General features: G+C 44.7%; 1 protein-coding gene across 1 annotated transcript in view; it reads left to right on the top strand.

The window, feature by feature from the left end:
* Positions 1 to 21,349, top strand: part of LOC122799695 (ankyrin repeat and KH domain-containing protein 1-like) — a gene marked incomplete in the record, with an annotated part of 3,928,199 nt that overhangs the window by 2,602,949 nt on the left and 1,303,901 nt on the right. The window contains 1 exon segment of the mRNA XM_044068930.1: positions 18,071 to 18,213. Within this exon segment, the coding sequence (XP_043924865.1) occupies positions 18,071 to 18,213 (143 nt within the window).

Genomic DNA, 21,349 nt, shown 5'->3' with positions numbered 1-21,349 from the left:
AGTCAAAGACATTGGGAACCTCCAGACACTGGATCTTACCCAGTTCGGCTTTAAGGGCAGATCTTGCCTCTTGAACCTGGTCGACTTCTTTGAAACAGTTACCAAAGCCATAGATGAAGGGAAGTTAGTGCACACAAGCCTACCTGGACCTCGCAAAAGCCTTCGACACAATACCCCACTCGGGCATCATAAATAAGCTCACCAGCTTAAATATCAACCCCTATGTCACAAGATGGGTTGCAAACTGGCTCAGGGATAGAACCCACATGGTCAGAATAGCAGGTGCCATGTCAGACTCTAAACCAGTTACAAGTGGCGTCCCACAAGGCTCAGTCCTGGGACCTCTCTTGTTCGGTATATATTTCTCCGAGGTACAGGCTAACACGGGTGGACTATGGCTGACCAAGTTCGCAGATGACTGCAAACTGGGTGCCGTAATAGACTCTCCGGCTGACACAAGCATCCTCCAAAAGGGTCTCACAGAGATGGATAACTCGTGCCAGAGCCATGGCCTAAAGCGAAGTGCCAAAAAGTGCATAGTCATCCCCTTTGGGAAAAACAAAGTGCCCACAAATTACCACATAGATGGTAATCCATTAAGTACGGAAGAAGTAATTAGGGACTTGGGGACCCAAGTAGATAACTATCTCTCGTTTGACAATCACGTTGCCAAAGTGGTTAGAAAGACCTTCTATATAGCCCACCTTATCACGAAAGGGTTCACATCTAGATCAAGAGAGGTCATTGTGTCCCTCTCCTCATCACTTATCAGGCCCATAATTGAGTACAATGCCCCATTTGGGATGTACCTTACCCGACACCTGCAGCAACTGGAAAGACCCCAGAAGTATCTCACCAAGAGGATCAAGGGGCTCAAACAGATGCCCTATGCAGCTCGGCTAAAGAAACTCCAGCTCTACTCAGTTGCATACCGCCTACTCAGAGGCGATCTGTGTCTGACGTATAAAGCCATGTCCAACCCAGAATTAATGGACATGCTTCACCTCAGGAAATCCAAATCCCTTAGAGCTACACGCGCCAGGGACTTGAACCTCAGCACAGAAATAAATAGGACATGCTGGAGGGACAGATTCATATCCCAGAGGCTCCCCTCACTCTGGAACAAAATCCCAATCCATGTTAGGCAGAGCCCCTCACTGACCCTCTTTAAGAGAAATCTTGACGAGTGGATGGGAGATCGTAAGTTTACCCCTGGGATCTCTTCTGTGTCTCTGCTTGACAGAGGTACAGTAAACTAACCTTAAAAGGGCTACCTTCTGTGACCTACTATACAGAGGCACAGTCAACTAATCTAAAAGGGTGGCGAAAGCCAAACACACTCTGGCTAAGCTTATAAATGCCCTAGGGCAGATAACCTAGTATCAACCTATGAACCCAAGTGTCTTTCTGATGGCTCTAGACTGGCCCAGGCAGTAGTAGTATCCTCTGCTACTAAGTTTATCCAGTGAAAATCCGTGGCAGTTGCCTCATTATGTGGACCTGTTGACTCAGGACAAGGAGAGATTTGTTCATCCCAACCAGCAGACTCCCAGCCTAGATAATCCCCTAACCTCTTCCTCTGAGTATGCCCTCAGAAAACAAGTTCAAGATGTTCTCAAGGAGGCTAGAAGGCCTAGTACTAGGAAATGGTACTAAGCCACGTGGAAATGATTCTCCATCTGGTGCCAGCAGCAAGAGCTCAATTCTAACTCAGCCAATATGTCTGCCGTTTTAGATTATCTAGCTGCCCTGGTTGACAGAGGCCCATCTTTTCTTCCATCAGAATTCATGCGTTTGTCATTTCAGCTCACATCCCTATTCTTTCTCTTATCTTTTCCCACCCCTTGAGGACAGTTCCTCAGGTGAGTGATTCACATCAGATCCTCCCAGGTGACAACCTACACCTCCATGGGACCTTAATTTTGTTCTGGAAAAATTGACACACTCCCCCTTTGCTCAATTAAAATTCTTACCTAATAAAAGGGCAGTCTTCCAGATTCACTTCAGCTAGGAGCGTCTGTGAGATGCAAGCTGTCATGGCAGTGGAACCATTTCTCATATTCCACCAAGAGTATCACTCAAGACTAATTTATCCTTTATGCCCAAGGTGGTGATGGGCACATCCTTAAATCAGGCTGTACACTTGCCCAACTTCTTCCCCAAGCCTCAGAACCAGGGTGGAAGAAGTCTTCACTCCTTGGATGTGTACAAACAGCTCTGCTGCTATCTGGACAGAACTAAATTTTTCAGAAAATCAGAACAACTCTGTGTCCTTTGCCACTGGCTGTGAAGGGAAACCGGTCTCCAAACAGCCAGCCTCTAAGTGGATCTCTCACTGTGTTTCCTTTTGTTACAGCCACCCAAGGCTGCCAGGGCCCACTGTACTAGGGCCAGTGCTACCTCTGCTGCCTTCCTAAAGGGAGTCCCAACCAAACACATTTTGGTAGCTGCTACCTGATCATCTGTACATATCCTTACCAAACGCTACCACTTGTCAGCCTTCTCCAAGTCTAGAGCAGGATTTGCCACTGCCATCTTGCAGATCTTCCTGTCTTCCTCATCTTCTTTCCACCCTCCTCCCACAACTTAGGACTGCAACAGTGAAACCCGAAGAACATAGTACAGTTGTGTACCCTTACCATGAATGTAGATGCTCAAGTGTATTCACTGTTAGTTGTCTTTCCCTCTCTCCTTTCCCCTTTGCCTACAGTAGTAGTCTGCTTCTGTCTTCACTAACCAGAGGGACCCCTGACTGTTCCCCTCTGCAGGGTGCTTTTTCTGCATTTGATCCTTGCTTATTGTTCATCCTGGGGGCTCCTACCTTCTAGGGAGCAAGAAGAAACGACGGCTGGCTCCCATTATATCCATGCATACTGACAATCCGATAGGATGTCTGTCAGCCTTAGGAGGAGGGAGATTTCTACTTTGGCAGTCAGTCAGGCCAGCTAAGGGCTTGCACAGCAGGAAATCCCCCAAGTCAGGACTGCAACAGTGAGTGCACTCTATCTGTATTTATGGTAAATGTACACAACTTTACTTTCTTGTGCTTCTGTCTGATGGCTACAGGTGTTTGTCTTGTGCCTTTGGCCACTTATCTTTTTTGAGGGTTGTATCCTCTTTGTACTCTTCCCTAATCAGGCCAGTAATAGAGTACAACAGCCCTTTCGGTATGTACCTTTCTAAGCACCTGCGACAATTTGAGAAGCCACAAAGGTTTTTCCCAAGGAAAATTCAAGGTCTTCACCATCTGTCTATGGGGATCATCTGAAATCACTGTCACACTATTCTGTTTCATACAGACTACTCAGAGGTGATATCTGCCTTGCATGTAAGGCAATCTCTGACCTTGCGTTATTGGGAATGCTTCACATTTGTAAGTCAGATGGTACACTGGTTACTTGCTCTAAAGACCTTAACCTGGTATGTGACAGTAGTAAAACCTGCTAGAGGGACATTTGTCTCCCAGAGGTTACCACACCTTTAGAATAGACTCCCACTTCATGTCAAACAGAACACCTCTTTGGCCCTCTTCAAACGTAATCTGGATGATTGGATGGGTGACTAAATTCACCCTGGGGGTTCTACCCGTGTCCTTCTTGGACAGGAGCAGTAGGTGCTGATCGTGGAAATATAGGTAAGAACTTGGCTAGGCTTGTAAGGCCATTAGCCTAATAACTTCCTGTGATCTTCTCTGTCCGTTCAGTCTTGTCCTACCCAATGAACTTTCTCATGTGTCTTACCAATATTTACCATCAGTACATTTCTTGGTGGCCGGAGTTGCAACAGGTTCCAGCAAGTCATCCTTTTGTTTTTCCTCGGCCCAAGGTCACACTTTCCACCGACGCTTTCTTTTTGCTGTCGGGGTGGGAGCAGTTTGAAGGGAAGATGTCCCAGAGTACCTGGTCCCAGTCAGAGGCCCTTCTTCACATCATTGCTACTGAGATGAGCTCCATCCTACTAGCATTACAGGCCTTCCAGGACTTCTTTCCCCAGGGGGTGTGATTGCCATTCAGTCTGACAACATGGCAGTTGTTTGGTGAGCAAACAAGCAAGGGGAGCCTGTTCATACCTGCTACATTGAGAAGCCATGAGGGTGTGGCAGTGGACATTGTCTTCACAAGGTTTTCTAATAGTAACACACATGCTGGGGGAGATCCAATATCCTGACAGCTTGAGCAGGAGCATCTTTTTGCCTTATGAGCAATCGCTCAATCTGACAGTAGTGACTGCATTAACCCTGCTGCAGTCTCTTTGCATCCCCCTTCAACATCAAGTCCAGCACTTTCACAGAGGGGCGCTCTGCTCCTTTCTTGCTCCCTGTGGTTTCCTATATGCATATCCTCATCTGCCCAGATAATAAAATTCCTGCAGAAAGCAGCCTTTTGCAAAGCAACCCTGATTATCTTAGTTCCCTTCAGACCAAGACTTAAGTATGGTTCTCCTTGCTGTGGCCTCATCTCTTGCTTCCACTTACTGCACTGTATTCTGTTAGAGTTTTGATATCACATCTGTCATGTCTGCCTCATCCATATTTCAATTCCTTCATGTTGACTGAATGGTTCTTCCATTTACAGTGATGGCCAAAGATACTAAGCTTCCTAAGAGTTTATATTCTTCCAAAAACCCTCAACCAGGGTGATTTGTGCTAGAAAATGGAAAAGGTTGTCTTATTAGGGGTCTGGACCCCTTTTTCTGCCCAGTTAAATGCCTTATCTTGCATCCCCCTTTGGGAAAACTCAGTTCCCACTAATTACCACATCCATGGGAGCCCACTGAACACTGAAGGTGCGTTACAAGAGATCTGGGGACACAGGTTGACAGCAGCCACTCATTTGACCACCACATTGCCACTGTGGTCAGAAAGTTGTGTGTGGCACATCTCATTACCAAGGGTTTTGCATCCAGGAAGAAAGAGGTCATCATCTCTCCCTCATTAGACCAATCATAGAGTATAATACCCCATTTGGCATGTACCTTACTAGACACCTGCAACAGCTGGAGAGGCCACAAAAGTACCCGATGAAGAGGATCCTAGGCCTTAATAACATGTGCAGACTCAAAAAAAACTCCCAACTATTCTCTGTTTAATATAGTCTACCAAGAGGCAATATCTGCTTGACTTGCAAAGCCATGTCAGACCCAGCTCTGTTAGAAATGCTACATCTAAAGAAATCCCAGCCCCTCTGCACCACTCGCTCCAGAGACCTCAACCTTATTACCACAATCAACAGAACATGCTGGAGGGACAGGTTCATAACCCAGAGACTGCCCATGCTCTGGAATAATGTCAAGCAGAGCACCTCACTAGCCCTCTTCAAGCAAAATCTTGATGAGTGGATGGGAAATAGAAAGTTCACCCCAGGGATCACTCCAGTGACACTACTTGATAGAGGCACTGGAAACTATCGACAGGTGGCACAATGCCAGGGCACTTTTATGGGCTAGGCTTGTAAAGGCCCGGCGCCATTAGCCTAGTACACACCTATGAACCTATTTTAGGTTTTATGGTAGATCGGTTTTGTTCTGGTTTATTCCACTATTAATACTCTGCATCCATCTTAGATTTTCATGTGGGTGTGGGTAATATGCTTATTTGCTTCTCTCATTATCCAAAACAGCCATGAAAGGGCATCTATCTGGTACTTCTGTGGGATTTGTATGTGTTATTGCAGACACTGACTGCACTTCCCTTTGAACCAGCTGCTACCATAGATTTGAAGCTATCTGGGAAAACTGTTTCCAGTAGCCAGATCCTTGGCCAGGTGGATTTTGGAAATCCAAGCCTTATCTTGCATCCCCCTTACTTATTTTTCAAAAGAACAGTTACTGTGCAGAGTAATATTTACCTAGTGCCCTTTAGTCCAGCCTGAATCAGTCACTCCATTTGCCTATTTTCCTCCCAAGCTGTAGTAGAAAGGGGAGTACATGCAGTTGGTTGTTTGTCAGCTGATATTTTATTTGAACACATCTAAAGCCATCAGAACACCAAACCGACTTAATTTCTTTTTTCTGTTGCTGGAGAGGGTAAGCCTGTTTCACAGGTGACTTGATCCAGCTGGATTTCCTCTTAAATTTCCTGTGTATTCCATGAAGGGCATTTCTCTACTGCTGCCACTTTGCTCAGACAGTTATTTGTGCACTGGCTACTCTAGCACTTGTATCTTTGTAAAACATTATAAACTTGAGAGGTAGTTAAGATCCATGTCAACCTTTGGCTCCCCAGTTTTGCAGAACTTTCTCTTCTGGTGCCACACATTTCGGTTGACTGGGGACTCTGTCCCACAAGTTGAAGCTGACTGAAAAGACAGCATTGTATACGACAACCATCCTTCCTTCCTCTCCCCCTTCCAAATGGACATTCTGTTTGAGTGTCTGCTAGTAGACTGGGCAGACTGGCCTCAAGCCTACCTTTGGGACATTTTCTTTGGTCCTGCTGTTCCTTTATAGTTGGGATTTTCCCCCCCATTGATCACTAAAATACAATAACGCAAACTTGATAAGTTTCAAGGAAGGCAGTGCATTATATGAGAAGAGGTGGAGTTTTGGAGCTCAATAGTCTTAAGTTGCCTCCTCTGATCTGATAATCCGCATGTTCAGATGGATGGAAGAAGGCAACACAGATGTAGCTTTAAGTATATAATTCTAATTTTCCATATTTATACTGCTTGCTTGAGTTTTGTTCTGTGTCAGGAATCTGTGTCTCGGATCAGAGATCTCATGCACAGGCTGGAATTTCAAGAGAGCATTCAAAATTTGTGATTACCACTAACAAGACTCTTTTTAGGGTATGTGCTGGACCCCTTAGTACAAAGACCTTTTCTTCCACGGGACAAAGTAGATCTATATTTAGTTGTGTTCCAGAGGTTTTCACTCAGACTTCAGGCTTAATGGGGGGATTACTCAGGCTTCTGGGTCTTTTAGCATACATGATTCTTGTGTGGAACCTTGCAAGAGGTATCTTGAGAAAGATACAGTAGTATATAAAATCTTTGGTCTCAGTTCTGGGATTTGTAAACAGGGAAATCAGGTGGTGAAGATATCAGATTTCTCATAATCCAAGTCTCTCATTCTCCCCTCCTGTTTTAAAACAGTCAGAACAGACACCTCAGACTTTGCTCTAGGAACAGTGTTAATGAAAATAAAAATGCAGGGACTTGGGACAAAAAAAAGACAGACCAAAACACAAATGTAAGAGATGCTTTGTTTTACAAATGCACTCAACTGTCTGAATCATCTGTGGTCCCTGGGAATTCTTCAAGTGTCTACATTCAGTACCACACTGATACGTAAACAAGCAAGGGGAAACTAGATATTACTTCTTATGCAGACCAGTCATGTTAGCATGGGGTATGACTTTACAGCACAATATCACTCTTACAGGCGTCATACATTCAGTGAAAGCAAAACCGTCTGGTAGACGAGCTGTGCAGGACCATGGCAGACCCCCATGAGTGGAAACTGGGGCGGGGGGGGGGGGTCTTGCAAAATTCTGTTCCAGGACTCCATGCAAGAAGTTCTGGAACACACACATGCCTCTCTTCTGTGGACACGAATGTTCCTGTATGTTCTTCCACTGATTTCCAGGATACCTCTGAAGCTTCAGGAGGAATCCCTAATGATCATTGTGGTGACTCCCTTCTGGCCTTACTTTTGGAATTGACCAGGGATGCCACAGGCTTCCTAAAACTGCATTTACTGATAAAATCAGGGGTGTCTGATATCCTGACATCAGTCCTCTTCAGTTGACTGCCTGGATGATAGGGTGTTAATTCCTTTTAGGCACCTGTTTGAGGAAGTCGTGTGCAGCAGGTAGTAATAATGGAGGAAAGAGCCTGCTATTTGCAAATCATATTCGCCAGTTGAAGAGGGGTTTTAATTGGTGTCAACAAAATAACCAACACCCGTTAAGGGCTAATGTTTCTCTAGTTTTACTGTATTTTTGAGTTTCTGTACTGTGGTCTGTCTGTCTTCTTTCTCTATCAAGGTTCATTTGTTGGATATTTTGCTATGTTTGCCCACGGATCTCGCTCTTTGACTGCAGTCTCGTGCAAAAATATTTTAACAGGGGTTCTGCATAAGAAGTCTTCCAGAAAACCAGTAGTTCCCCCTTGGGATCCTAATTTTGTGTTGGAGAAGCCAATACTTGCTCCGTTTGAACCAACTCATCTGGCTGTCTTGTTCTGACGTCTGCAAGAAGAGTATGTGAGTTTCAAGCTCTTGTTTGGTCAGCCTTATCGAAGTTTCCACAAAGATGGTGTTTCTCTGAGAAGTAATCCTTCTTTTATGCCTGAAGTGCTATCCAAGTTTACCTTAAGACTATTCATCCATCTCCCTGTTTACTTTCCAGAACCTAAAAATGAGGGAGAAAAAGGGTACTTCATACCTTGGATTGCTGCAGACCGCTGTGAATACTATCTTCATAGAACAAAGTCTTTCAGAACTTCTGATCATTTGTTCATTTCATGTGAACTTAAGAAGGGGGAACCTGCATCAAAGCAAGCTATTTCCAAATGGTTACGTCAGGCTGTTACCCCTTGTTTCCACCACAACAGAAGTATTCCACAGATGGTCAAGGCTCAGTAACAGGGCCTTGGTTTATCTATGGCTTTTGGAAAGGGTTGGACTCACAATATTTAAGCAGCAGCTACTTGGTCTTCTCTGCATGCTTGTACAAAGCACTATGAACTCTATTCCTTTTCCAGATCTGGGAGGGGTTTTGCTAGGAATATTCTTCAGGGGATCCTCCACCCTTCTTCCGATCGGTTATTTTTTAAGCTGTGATAATCTAGCTGTATATAGCTTAGGCTACTGAAATAGTAGTCATAATGATGAACATAGTACAGCTGTGTAAATGAACTTATAACCGTAGAAATTTTCAGTGAGCACTGCTGCAGTAGCAGTTTCCTCCTGCTCTTACCCCTCGTTTGTGTTGTGTTTTTATGCCAGGATGTGGACAAGTATTTTTTTTTCCTAGCAGTATTGTCTCAGAGCTTAGCCCGTCTGACATGAAAGTGCTTAAGGGCTTGGCTCCAAAACGTAACTTCTTAATCAGCTCAGCTTGAACGAACAGGTTTGGCATGTGGAAGGTGCCATGAAGCACTGGAAGCTGTCCAGCTGTTATATCCTATGCTCAAGTACATTTCAGAATCTGGGCATTTGTAAATATTGAGCGACATAAAGTTGAAATGCAAATGTCGAAGTCAGAAATGTCAGCGTATAGGAGTAAACAAGAGCCTTCAATGTGTGATTGCACTACAGTGGGGATCAGGGAACTTGCCCTTCCCCCACTGTAGTGCGATCTCTGACATGGTATATATAATAAGCAGAAGGTGTGGGGGCGCAGTTCCCTACATAGTTGGTGAAGCGGAACTTGCGCCCCCCCAAAAAATAAAAAGCTGTTTGTCCTTTTCTGTTTTCAGTTTTGACATTTGTAATGTTGGTGTTTTGTCACTTGACGTTCCCAAAATTGACTAAAAGGTGCGAGTCTCTATGCAGGATATAACCCGTGTAAGTTAAACTACAGTGGCCATGATCATTTGAACATCTACTGTTAAGGTAAGTTTACTTACACAACTGTACTTTCTCCATGTCATTCATGATTAAGAATTCATGGAGTCTTGAGGCCGTTGTCTGAGACAAACCAGGATAAAGTGGCCAGCCACCCTTTTCTGCACTTATAGAGACTCCCTTTCTAGGTGCCTTAAAGTTGATGAGTTTTGGGCTGCCCTGTTGTCTCTGTCCTATTTATCCAGAAGCAAATATAACTGGGTTTCTGGGGAAGGAAACCGAAAAAAAACATATTAGGAGATGCTCCGTTCATGTCTTTGAGTCACCAGATTGAGTTTGTATGTTTTATTTAACATTTGTTTACTGGGAAAGTCTGGGACAGAGCCCATTTTCAGCAGAGGGCTGGGGAGAAGTGCTCCAGACACGCATCTTTGGAATGTGGGAGGAAACTGGTGCACCTGGAGGAAACCCACGCGAATGCAGGGAGGACATGCAGATTCTGCACAGAAGGCACTCCAGCCAAGAATCAAACCGGAGGACCTCTTCCTGTGAGACGGCCACACTAATTGCTGCACCGCTGCTCCATTGATACTGAAAAAGTAAAGTAACATTTTCACATCACTGTCAGTCGACAGTTAACTTTGTTATAAACATTTTTGCTGACCACGGTCTCTCTAGACCATCAAGGGTCCCAGACAGTTTTGCTTCTGGGCAGAGAATCAGGAGCATTGGATAAGCTTGGCACAACGGTTTTACTGTTCTGCCATATTGGTGGTTAAGACATCCAGCTGTTTGCCTTACCTGTCCCAATTCAAGTGGCTGTGGATAAACGGAAAAGCCTGCCAGTGCCTGGGCTAAACGAAGATGTTTAAGGTCCCAACCACAGCCTTCAAAGTGGGTTAACATGTATTCCACTGTAATTTTGGCTGCTGCTTTGTTAGGGCCACACAGAGTGGGTTAACATGTATTGCACTGTAATTTTGACTGCTTTTTGGCTAGGGCCACAGGCTCAGCTGTGTGCTAAAACAGGGTGCAGTGTCTGAGTTAACCTTTTAAGATGAGCTCAGGAAAATCTCTTGGATGCTCAGGTTTTGGTGGTTATGCAGAGCAGCAGACCTTTACTTATGTGGAGGAACCGTGTGGTCCACTTTCCTTTGCTTCCTGTCCTTCCTCTGCTAAATCTTGACATCCCCAAAAGAAGATACTGTGGTGTCCATTAAGGCCATTAAGCATCTCTCAGTCTTGTCCCTTTGTGTGCCAGTGAAGTTGCATACCCAGTACTATTACCCAGGACCATCTGTATTCCATCCCTACACTTATGCCTTCTGCCACAGGCAGTTGTGTAGTTAGTTATCTGTCACTGCCACTTATGGACCTGAAGTCAGTCTTTTTATTTTGGATGTGTGCACCTTTGAATATGTGCTTGAGCTCTGTCCCTTTTTGCAGAAAGGGAACATCTTGGTAGTTCTGCCCGTGGGAGTGAAGCTTTTGAAACGTGACCCAATTCTCCTGCTAGTAGGAAGGATATAATGACTCGCCCATCTGAGACGTTTTACAACAATTTCCTAGTCCAGAGGAGAACAGTATTCCCGTCCCTTAGTTCTGTTTTACAGTAACTTCAGCCAGCTCTTGGCGTATATTTGTTTCCAGTTCATCACCCTGCAGGGATCATGCTGTTTGGCACTAGGCATAATGGATGCCTTTTGACATGTCATCATTTAGGGTATGCACAGATTGCAGATGTTCATCGTGCATACAGCTGCAGTCATAACAGATGGGTTTTCCTGCCATCAGGCGGGTCCTCGGTCGGCCGAATTCCAAAGTCCAGGTCCGGTGCCGGTTGCCGTCGCCTCCTCCCCGACATCAGTGCGACAGGGGTATAAGAACCAGCCGACGCCATTTTCTTCAGTCTTTCTTGCCGCGCGGTGCCCGAAGCAGAAGCAGTTCGCAAGTGCCGGTCGGCCAGCTCCTGAGATTACGAATATCTGCACCCGAAGTCTTGAAAGCTAAGTACCCCGTTGGGGGAACTTTTCTTGCCTCAGACCGATGTCAGACAAAGTTAATAATTGTATTTCATGTGGGAAGCAAATACCGCATGAGGATTTTCATTCCCTCTGCATTCCTTGCTTAGGCCCAGACCACAATGTCTCGGCCTGCCGTTTTTGTGCTACATTCAACAAATGCACCATTAAGCGGCGGGCGGAGTTTGCCCACCACTTTTTTGGCAAAAATTTTAACTACATAATGTCGTTGGATACCCCGACTCCAGTTTTGACTAAAAGACGAAAAGATAAGGACCGACACACGAGGTCCGCGGCCTCTATCGACACCACGCCAAAGCCGATTACAGGTGGTCCGGTTCTCAGCGAGGCACCTACGCAGCCCCTGACTACCGACGACACTTCATTGGCGGTGTCTTCTGTACCCGAGGTCGCAGGCTCTTCGGCCCACACCCCGACTACAGATACCGAAGCCACTCTTGGCGGTGAAACTCAGAGTTTAGACAGGTCTGCCTCCTCTCAAGGTGTCTTCAGGCCTTCCTCTTCTTTTTCCATCAAGGCTTTCACTAAGTCTAAGACAGCCATGCATTCTAAAAAACAAACCCCACAGGGCCCTTCTCAAGCCCCATGCCTAAAAAGCAGATGCTCAAAATGGCTGAAGACTTAATTTCTCTTATCAGGGGTTCTCAACCCCCCCTGGAAAAAAGGACCAGAGTGGAGGAAGAATCCCCCTCCTCGGACCAGGCTTCCATTATTTCAGAACATTCTGATGACCAGGAACATTCATACTCCCCTTTTGAAGATTCTGATGCAGAGGAGTCCATTCCCTCCGTCTCCCCCCCTGAGGATTACTCTTTCGGGGAAACCTTGCATACCTTGAGGGAACACTTCCACTGGGAAGGTCAAGAGTACTCAGACTCCAAGAAAAGGCTTAGGGATTTTCTCTTGCTCCCTCAACACAGGCCTCTGGCTATACCCCCTGTCTTAAATATCCTTGATGATGTGTATTAGGAGTCCTGCCTTAACCCAGACTCTTTACCTCCAGCCCCAGTCAAGCCTGACCGGTATTACCGGGTTCCTGACTCACACCAATTCCTATACAAAAGCCATGCGGCTGACCCAGAAACTATCTCACAGGGCCCCCAAGGGAATTAAGGCCTCCAACTGCTAAAAATCCTTTACCTTCAGAGAGGGATTCCAGAGCTTTAGAAAGGTGGGGGGAAAAGGTATACACCTCGGCCACCTTATCCATGAGGGCGTTAAACTGCCAGTTCCATATGTTAAAGTACCAACAGTTTCTGTTATCACAGTTGAGAAGCAAAATGTCACAACCTGAACAACCAGATTTAAAGGAGTTGCAGGATTTGATACATAGTGCAGAACAAGTAGGTAAACATACCTTGCAATGTGGTTTTGATGCTTTAGAGGCCTCATGTAGAGCTGCTGTTACAGGATCAGTCATACGTAGACATGCTTGGCTCAAAGAGCAAACCTTACCAGATCATGTCAAAGCTAAATTACTGGATGCACCTCTGCAAAAAGATGTATTGTTTGCTGTTAAAGCTGAGGAGGTATTAAAGAAAATGGAGGAAAAGGCAAAATCAATGCAAACAGTGAAAGATTTCCTACAGGTACAACCTCCACGTTTCAGTAGAAATTGGCCTTCAAAGAATTGGTCCTTTCCAGCCACGGACAGACTCCAAAGAGGTAGATACAGGCGCCCGAGGGGTAGAGGGCAATCTCAAGGATCGTTTAGAGGCAGACAATGGCAAGCACCTACCCAAAGAGGTAGTGAGGATAGTTCACAGCCATTCAGAAAGCAGAACCAATGACTTTCCCCTTTGCATGCCAAGCAAGACTCAAATGGCAGCACCTTTAGGCGGAAAACTGGCATTATTTTCGAAAAATTGGCATATTGTCACAAAAGACAAATGGATCCTGGACATTATAGACAGAGGCTACAGATTCCACTTTCACACCCTTCCAAAAATGAGGCGCATGCCAAACCTGCCACACAATCAAAGGGCAGAGGCACAAAAACAAATTTCAGATCTCATGGACATGAAAGCTATTCAAGAGGTACCTGCACAAGAACAGGGTCAAGGTTTTTATTCCAGACTATTCTGGTACCAAGGAAGGGCAAAGATTGGAGACCTATTTTGGACCTATCCATCCTAAACACATTTTTACTCGTGCCAAAATTCAAGATGCTCACATTACAGCAGCTTCTTCCCATGCTGGGCAAGGAGTCTTGGCTGGTAACATTGGACCTCCAGGAGGCATACCTGCATGTCCCAATCAGACAAGATTGCAGAAGATACCTCAGATTTCTTGCAGGTTCAACACATTATCAATTCTCTGCATTGCCCTTTGGCTTATCTACTGCGCCCAGAGTGTTCACGAAATGCCTGGCATCAGTAATTGCCTACTGCAGACTGCAAGGGATACAAATATACCCATATTTGGACGACTGCCTGATCCAAGCGGACAGCAAGCACATACTTCTGAAAAATCTGACTTTTGTAATAGGGTTGTTGAATTCCCTGGGATACACAGTCAACAAAAAGAAATCAAGGCTAATTCCCTCTCAAACAATAATTTTCCTCTGTGCCAACTTGAATACAAACACCCAGATGGCCTACCTCACGCCAGAGAAACAAGGGCAACTAACTCAATACTTGGATTCATGGCATCTTGCATCCTACTAATCCCATGTGCAAAGCTGCATATGAGGAAACTTCAATGGTACCTGAAAAACCTATGGTCTCAGCACAGCCACAGCTTGGAAACAATAATACCACTAATTCCATGTCTTCAAAAGGAATTTCTGTGGTGGGCTCAAGCATGCCAAACAAACACAGGTCTCCCATTCTGCAAGCCTCAAGCAAGTCAAACCATCACAACAGACGCCTCGGATTACGCCAGGGGGGCGCACGTGACAGCTCGGTGCATTCAGGGCAGATGGTCCCAAAAGGAAAAGCACCTACACATCAATCAAAAGGAAATGCTAGCAGTAATAAATGCTATTATAGCTTTCAAAGACCTGCTGCATCCAGGCCAGCTATTGATGAGGACAGACAACACCACAGTAATGTGGTACATAAACAGGGAGGAACCCACTCATACCCCCTGTGCAGGCTAGCCATGTCTCTTTGGAACATGGCTCTGGAATTGCAAATCGAGCTTCAAGCACAGTTCCTGCCAGGCAAGGAAAACACGCTGGCAGACAACCTAAGCAGAAATATGACAGATCCACACGAATGGAAGTTGCATCCTCAAGTTTTTTCAAAGATAATTCAAGCATGGGGAAGGCCAGACATAGATCTCTTTGCCTCTCACAGAAATCACCAATTGGCAAAATTCTGCTCAAGGACCTTTCATCCACAGGCCTGGAAAGTGGACGCACTCTCTTTCAGTTGGACAACAATGACAGTATATGCCTTTCCACCTCTTCCTCTGCTGCCCAAAGTTCTATTAAAAACCAGAGCAGACAGACCAAAGATGATTCTTATCGCTCCAGACTGGCCAAGGCAACACTGGTACCCACTCCTGAGGAGCCTAACGCATTCCCCACCATGGATCCTGCCTCTAATGCCACTTCTACTGACTCAGCACAACTTCAAAACTCTTCAGTCAGCTGAAAACACTCAATCTAGCCGCATGGAAGATTCCTTAAAATCACAACAGACCCTACTCTCCAGAGAGGTACAGGATGTCATTTTGGAGGCCAGAAGACCTTCTACTAGAAAAGCCTACTCCGCCAAATGGAAACGGTTTTGTGCTTGGAATGAGAAAAAGGGCCAGAACCCTGGAATACTGAATTTACCTCAAATATTACAGTACCTAGCTGAGATGCTAAGCAGTGGACTTTCATTCTCCTCCATCAAAATCCATGCCTCAGCCATTTCTGCAGAATGCAACACTGATCCTCCTTTATTCTCTCACCCCCTCTTAAGGCAGTTCCTCAGAGGGGCTAAGAATATAAACCCCCAAGGAAACGACCAGTACCTGCTTGGGATCTCAATTTCATTCTAGAGAAACTGACTTTGCCTCCTTTTGAGCCAGCTGCCTCAACAGAACTGCAATATTTGTCCTGGAAAACAGCCTTCCTGCTGGCTATCACCTCAGCTCGCAGGGTTGCGGAACTACAAGCCCTCATGGCTGTGCAGCCTTTCATCATTTTCCATCAGGACAGAGTTTCCTTACGAACCAATCCTTCCTTTATGCCAAAGGTAGTATCCAGGGTAGCCTTGAATCAGGCTATCCACTTGCCTACCTTTTACCCCAATCCTCAAAACAAAGGGGAGAGACTACTACATTCCTTGGACATTCACAGACAACTACATTATTATTTGGACAGAACAAAGCCTTACAGAAAATCAGAGCAACTCTTTGTGTCCTATGCTACAGGGGCTCAAGGGAAGCCTATTTCCAAACAGACAATTTGAGTTTTTCTCCCCGGGCCTCCGCTGAAAATGGACATGCATCCAGTCGGACTATCCCGGTCAACAAATGTAAAATAAATAAATAAAATAAAAATAATCTCAAAATGGATAGCCCACTGCATATGCTTTTGTTACTCTCTTCATGGTAAAACTGTACCGGCAGGCATCAGGTCTCACTCCACAAGGGCCACAGCTACATCTGCAGCTTTCCTCAGGGGGGTTCCTACCAAAGATATTTTGGAAGCTGCCACTTGGAGTTCTGTGCATACTTTCTCCAAGCATTATCACCTGCCTTTATACTCCAAATCTAGAGCAGATTTTGCCACTGCAGTTTTGCAGGGCATCCTGGCTCCTAGTTCCACCTAGTGCCTACCACCCCTTTTTTAGCTTTGGTATTCTACCCATCTGTTATGACTGCAGCTGTATGCACGATGAACATAGTACAGTTTTGTACCTACCATAAATGTAGATGTTCGAGTGCTAATACAGCTGCAGTCCAGGTTTCCCTCCCTCCTTCCCCTCTGCAACATTAGGCTAACACCTCCTCATACAACCTGATTGGGGTATTCATTTATGGTGTATTTGCTTGCAACTACTGTTTTTTGATTATACTGCATTGCATTATTGCATAAATTTATGTATTGCCTTCCTTCTGGGGGCACCTGACATCTGGGACAAGAAAAACTGAAGAAAATGGCGTCGGCTGGTTCTTTTATACCCCTGTCGCACTGACTAGGAGGAGGCGACGTCAACCGGCGCTGGACCTGGACTTAGGAATTCGGCCGACCGAGGACCCGCCTGACGGCAGGAAAACCCATCTGTTATGACTGCAGCTGTATTAGCACTCGAACATCTACATTTATGGTAGGTACAAAACTGTACTTTTGGCACTAGGCATAATGGATGCCTTTTGACATGTCATCATTTTGGGTATGCACAGATTGCAACGTATTGCTGTGTTGACTTTCTTCATTGCCCACAGCTTTCACTGTAGTGCTGTGTCATGCAGAAGAAAGGGTCTCCCTGTTGACATAGCTGGGTGAGTGGCTGCCATTGGCCTTGCTCAGGTACTCCCAGACATGGATTTGTTACTGATAATAACGAATCATTGTTAACTGGCGAAAGTCCTCCCTGGGTCAGGGGATTATTTGCTGTTGTTTCTGAAGAAGGATGTCTGAAAGCTTTGAAGTCTGGCTGTATATTCTGGCATCCACATGTGGGGTATAACTTCCATGCATTATAATTGTACTGCATCTGTGATCCTTCTGCTCAAGCTTAAGTATGCTTACAAGTGCACTTTCTTCACTAGCATGTGAGTGATAAGTATAAATATCTTTAAGGTATAGAATAAATTGAACATAAGTGCTGTAGGAATATAGTACCTGGTTCTGCTCTTCACCGAAACCAAGCCTCTTGCAGTACATTCATCTGCAAACATTATTGCTGCTTCTGTTAACTGCAGGTCATCACAAGTTATCCCCTTCCCTGATTTGGCTTGTGTGTCACTTAACATTGCCATGCATCCTGAGCCAACTTTCCTTAGCATTTGATTTCATGTTCTAGTATTTTCTTAGATCAAGCATCAAAAGGTTCCTGAGAGAATTAAAGTTGGAAGTTGCTTCTTCTCTGACACTCTTCTATCCAGAATTCTGCAAAGTTTGTGCTGGAGACCACTCTGGTTCTTGCTGTTACTGGCTTGTCTGTGGTACCCAGATTTCCCTTATTTGGGATGTTTAGCGACTTAAAAGGTATACCTGTGTAATAACCATCACCATCCGGTCAGTTTTGCTGTAATTTACAGTTAACTCGAGCTGTACACTGTGGTGGTAGCTGTCTTATGTTGAGACACCAGAATCACTTTATCAACTCAGAAGATGCGTGGTGTTTTCCCTGGTGTGTTAGATTCTCTCCAAAGCAATGGTTCTGTCATGAGAGAGAAAAATAAGTCCTTGTATCAGCCAACATGAAATTCTGTAGTTTTTAGTTTTGTATTGTGTGCGCACCATTTAATTTTCAGGTTGAAATAATTTTGTACGTTAAGCGTTTTATGCCAGGTTTTAGGCTGTGTTCCTCTCTGTTTTCAATAAGAGGTCTAATATTTTACTGTCTCTCGTTAAGGTTGTCGAGTTGTTGTTGGCTCGGGGTGCAAATAAAGAGCATCGGAATGTGTCTGATTACACACCACTAAGCCTTGCAGCATCAGGGGGCTACGTCAACATTATCAAAATCTTGTTGACTGCTGGAGCAGAAATAAATTCAAGGTAATAACTTTTTTGTTGAAGCTTTCTTTGAAGTGTTCAGTTTTAGCACTGTAAGCCGACAAGATTCCATTTTGAGTTTGGTATTGGCTACCAGGACAAGGTGTATTTCTTTTATTAGACACTGAGTATTGGAAAGGCTGTTAAAAAGCCTGATGGTGTTCCTTATGGTTCTGATTTTAAGGTACCTTTCGAGGGCTGCTTATACATATGGGGGATGTTAAAACCAAAACCTGGTTGTACAGTTTTAATGACTTTCCCATTTATGTACAAGAATGCTTTCTTAATTTCAGGAATTTATATTTTATGTACATTTTCCCTCAATGGAAAACTGTCAACCAGTTTACTTAGGTTAGGGTGGTGGTTGCTTGTGGGAACATGAGAAGGTACATAGTGTGTTTGTCGGCAGCATCTGCAAGACCACTTAACCAAATGTTAGTGGTGGTGTCATGTGGAGGAAACCATCGCCTGTTACTGATGTTAACCATGTTTTCCTTCATTTCTGACATGCTTCAAGTTGCACAGGGCTAGAGTTCAGTCACTGAATCTTTCAGGGTTGTGTATGTGTGCAGTTCACCAAAATGCAATGCTTTTGGTACCCTTTGGTAAGGAGAGAGAGAAACTAGAGCTGAGCCAGCTCTGTTAGTAGATGGGTAAAGCTGTGATTCATTTGTAAACAATTCCATGGGCACTGAAAGTATGTCGGACTTAAGAAATGAGGTACAGTTCCTCATTTACTCCTCCTCTGGAAGCACTGCAACATGCTAAAGTGATTCATGTGTGATAGCAGTCCACACTTATCCCACCTCAGTTAGCATTGTACCACACACACTTTCATGTGTGATAGCAGTCCATGCTTATCCCACCTCTGGAAGCATTGTACCACACACACGTTCATGTGTGATAGCAGTCCACGCTTATCCCACCTCTGGTAGCATTGCACCACACACTTTCATGTGTGATAGCAGTCCACACTTATCCCACCTCTGGTAGCATTGTACCACACACTGTTTCATGTGTGATAGCAGTCCATGCTTATTAGCAAGCTGTTGCCAAGGTTGAGCTACAGTGAGGGACTTGAAGGCATAAAGAAGGGAGTAAATTATAAACCCGTACAAGTGGTCATGGTGCCATTCCTAGCACTTGACTAGAGAGACTTTCCTTAATGTTTGATTTCGCATCTTGGTCTTTGTATTCTGCCCTCATCAAAGGATCATAAGGGAACAAATTAGTCCGCAGACCCTTGCTTTTTTAAGGAATGAATTGGTATGGTGACTGGAGGTGAGGCAGAGCTGAGGACCAGGACAAAAAGACATGAGAGTCCAAGAAGTGCTTTCTTGGCATACTCTTGCTCATGCATTTCTTACATAAGATTATTGCATTTTGTGGAATTATTAGCATAAAAGCTACTGACTGTGCTGTGGTCTTGTGTACAACAGGCAGTCTAAAACATGAAGCACTTTCAGTGAGAGATGGTGTAATTTGGTACCGTCAAGTAAATATTAGTCCAGAGTAGGAAGCAGACATAATGTATCGGCTTTTTTGTCTGTTAATGTATCCTTTCTCTAGTGCCACTTATTCCATGTTGCCATTATCTAAGAAAAAAAAAATAAAACCACCAGGCATACAAAGCATATTTACCTGTTCTAAGTCTGAAAGGAGAACCACACACACAGACTCAAAAAAATGTTTATTTCATCATAGGTTGTGTTTCCTACATTTTTAACATCACTCGAGTCTATTTACAGGTTTTTAAATATTTTTATATGTAATTTGAGTCTGACCACTTGGGATCTAGCATTTTGAAGTGACTGTGTAGTCTACCTCAAGGTATCTATCCCACAATGCAGTGCTCGTCTTTAAAAAAAAAAAATTTACATCACACAGGCCTTTCTTCCTAAAGCTCCTGTCACTCCATTGATTTTACATGCATACATTGCTGTCTTTCTTTCAGTTTTAATTGATTTCATACCATTCAATGACTACTTAAAACACATACCGTACAAATGTCACAGAACAGACTTTCAAAAGTGTTTTACTGCTGCTGCTTTTTAGAATGGCTAAATTGCAGTCTCTTGTAAATCCTGAATTGTACTACTTTGACTCCTCTACCATCCCCCCTCACACCTAACTTCCCTAGCTGTCAATGTGCCAAGGGTAATTTGAGCTGTTCCCTGCTGTGAATTGACAGCTCACAGCAGGAGACTTGACTCGTGTACTGTTTCCTTGTTCTACCCTTTATTTTCTGTATGTATAGGGGAAGGATCAGGGAGTTGCAACATCACATCATGGGTGGGTTTTTAGGACAGTTGTGGTAATGTCAGTTTGTGGTCCCAGCCCTTCGGATCTGAGGGATGTTCGTCGTGTTTACTGTTGCAGTCATTGCAATTGGGTTATCCTGCTGGCAGGCTACCCGCAGTCAGCCTGAATTCCAAAGTACTGGTCCAGCATCGGTTGCTATCGCCTCCTCCCTGACGTCAGTGCACCAGGGGTATAAAAGATGCAGCTGATGCCATTTTCTTCAGTCTTTCTTGCCGTGCGGTGCCCAAAGCAAAAGCAGTTCGTAAGTGCCAGTTGGCCGACTCCTGAGATTTTCAAGGTTGAATTTCAGATCCGAAGTCTACATTAAAGCTAAGTACCCCGATGGGGAAACTTTTTTCTTGCTCCAGACCGATGTCAGAAAAAGTTAATTGTATTTCTTGTGGGAAGCAAATACCTCATAAGGATTTTCATCCTTACTGTATTCCTTGCCTAGGCCCTGACCACGACGTTGCTAGTTGTCGGTTTTGTGCTAGATTTAACCAACGCACGATTAAGCATCGGTATGATTTTGCATTTCATTATTTTGGCAGAAGATTTAATTATAATTAAATAATAATGCCATCGGAACAGCCGACTACCGGAATTTATAAAGAGCGCAAAGACAAAGAAAAGGACAGTCATCAGAGGTCCAAAACTGACTAGGCTTCAGCTAGGCCAGTCACTGGTTCGCCGGCTCTGTGAGATGTTTTCGCAGCCCCTGACGCCCACTACCTCAGAGCCACAGGCCGCTTCCGACTCCCACGTGGAGCCGACTAGGCCACTGGAAACTCAACGTATTGGACCCTCGGAAACTATTCCCTCAGATGGGTCCAGAGCC

Source organism: Protopterus annectens, chromosome 4.part0, assembly GCF_019279795.1.
Source record: "Protopterus annectens isolate FY-2018-M chromosome 4.part0, PAN1.0, whole genome shotgun sequence".
Classification (NCBI taxonomy): domain Eukaryota; kingdom Metazoa; phylum Chordata; order Ceratodontiformes; family Protopteridae; genus Protopterus; species Protopterus annectens.
The sequence above is the reverse complement of the archived record's forward strand: the minus strand, read 5'-3'. Positions and strand labels throughout refer to the sequence as shown.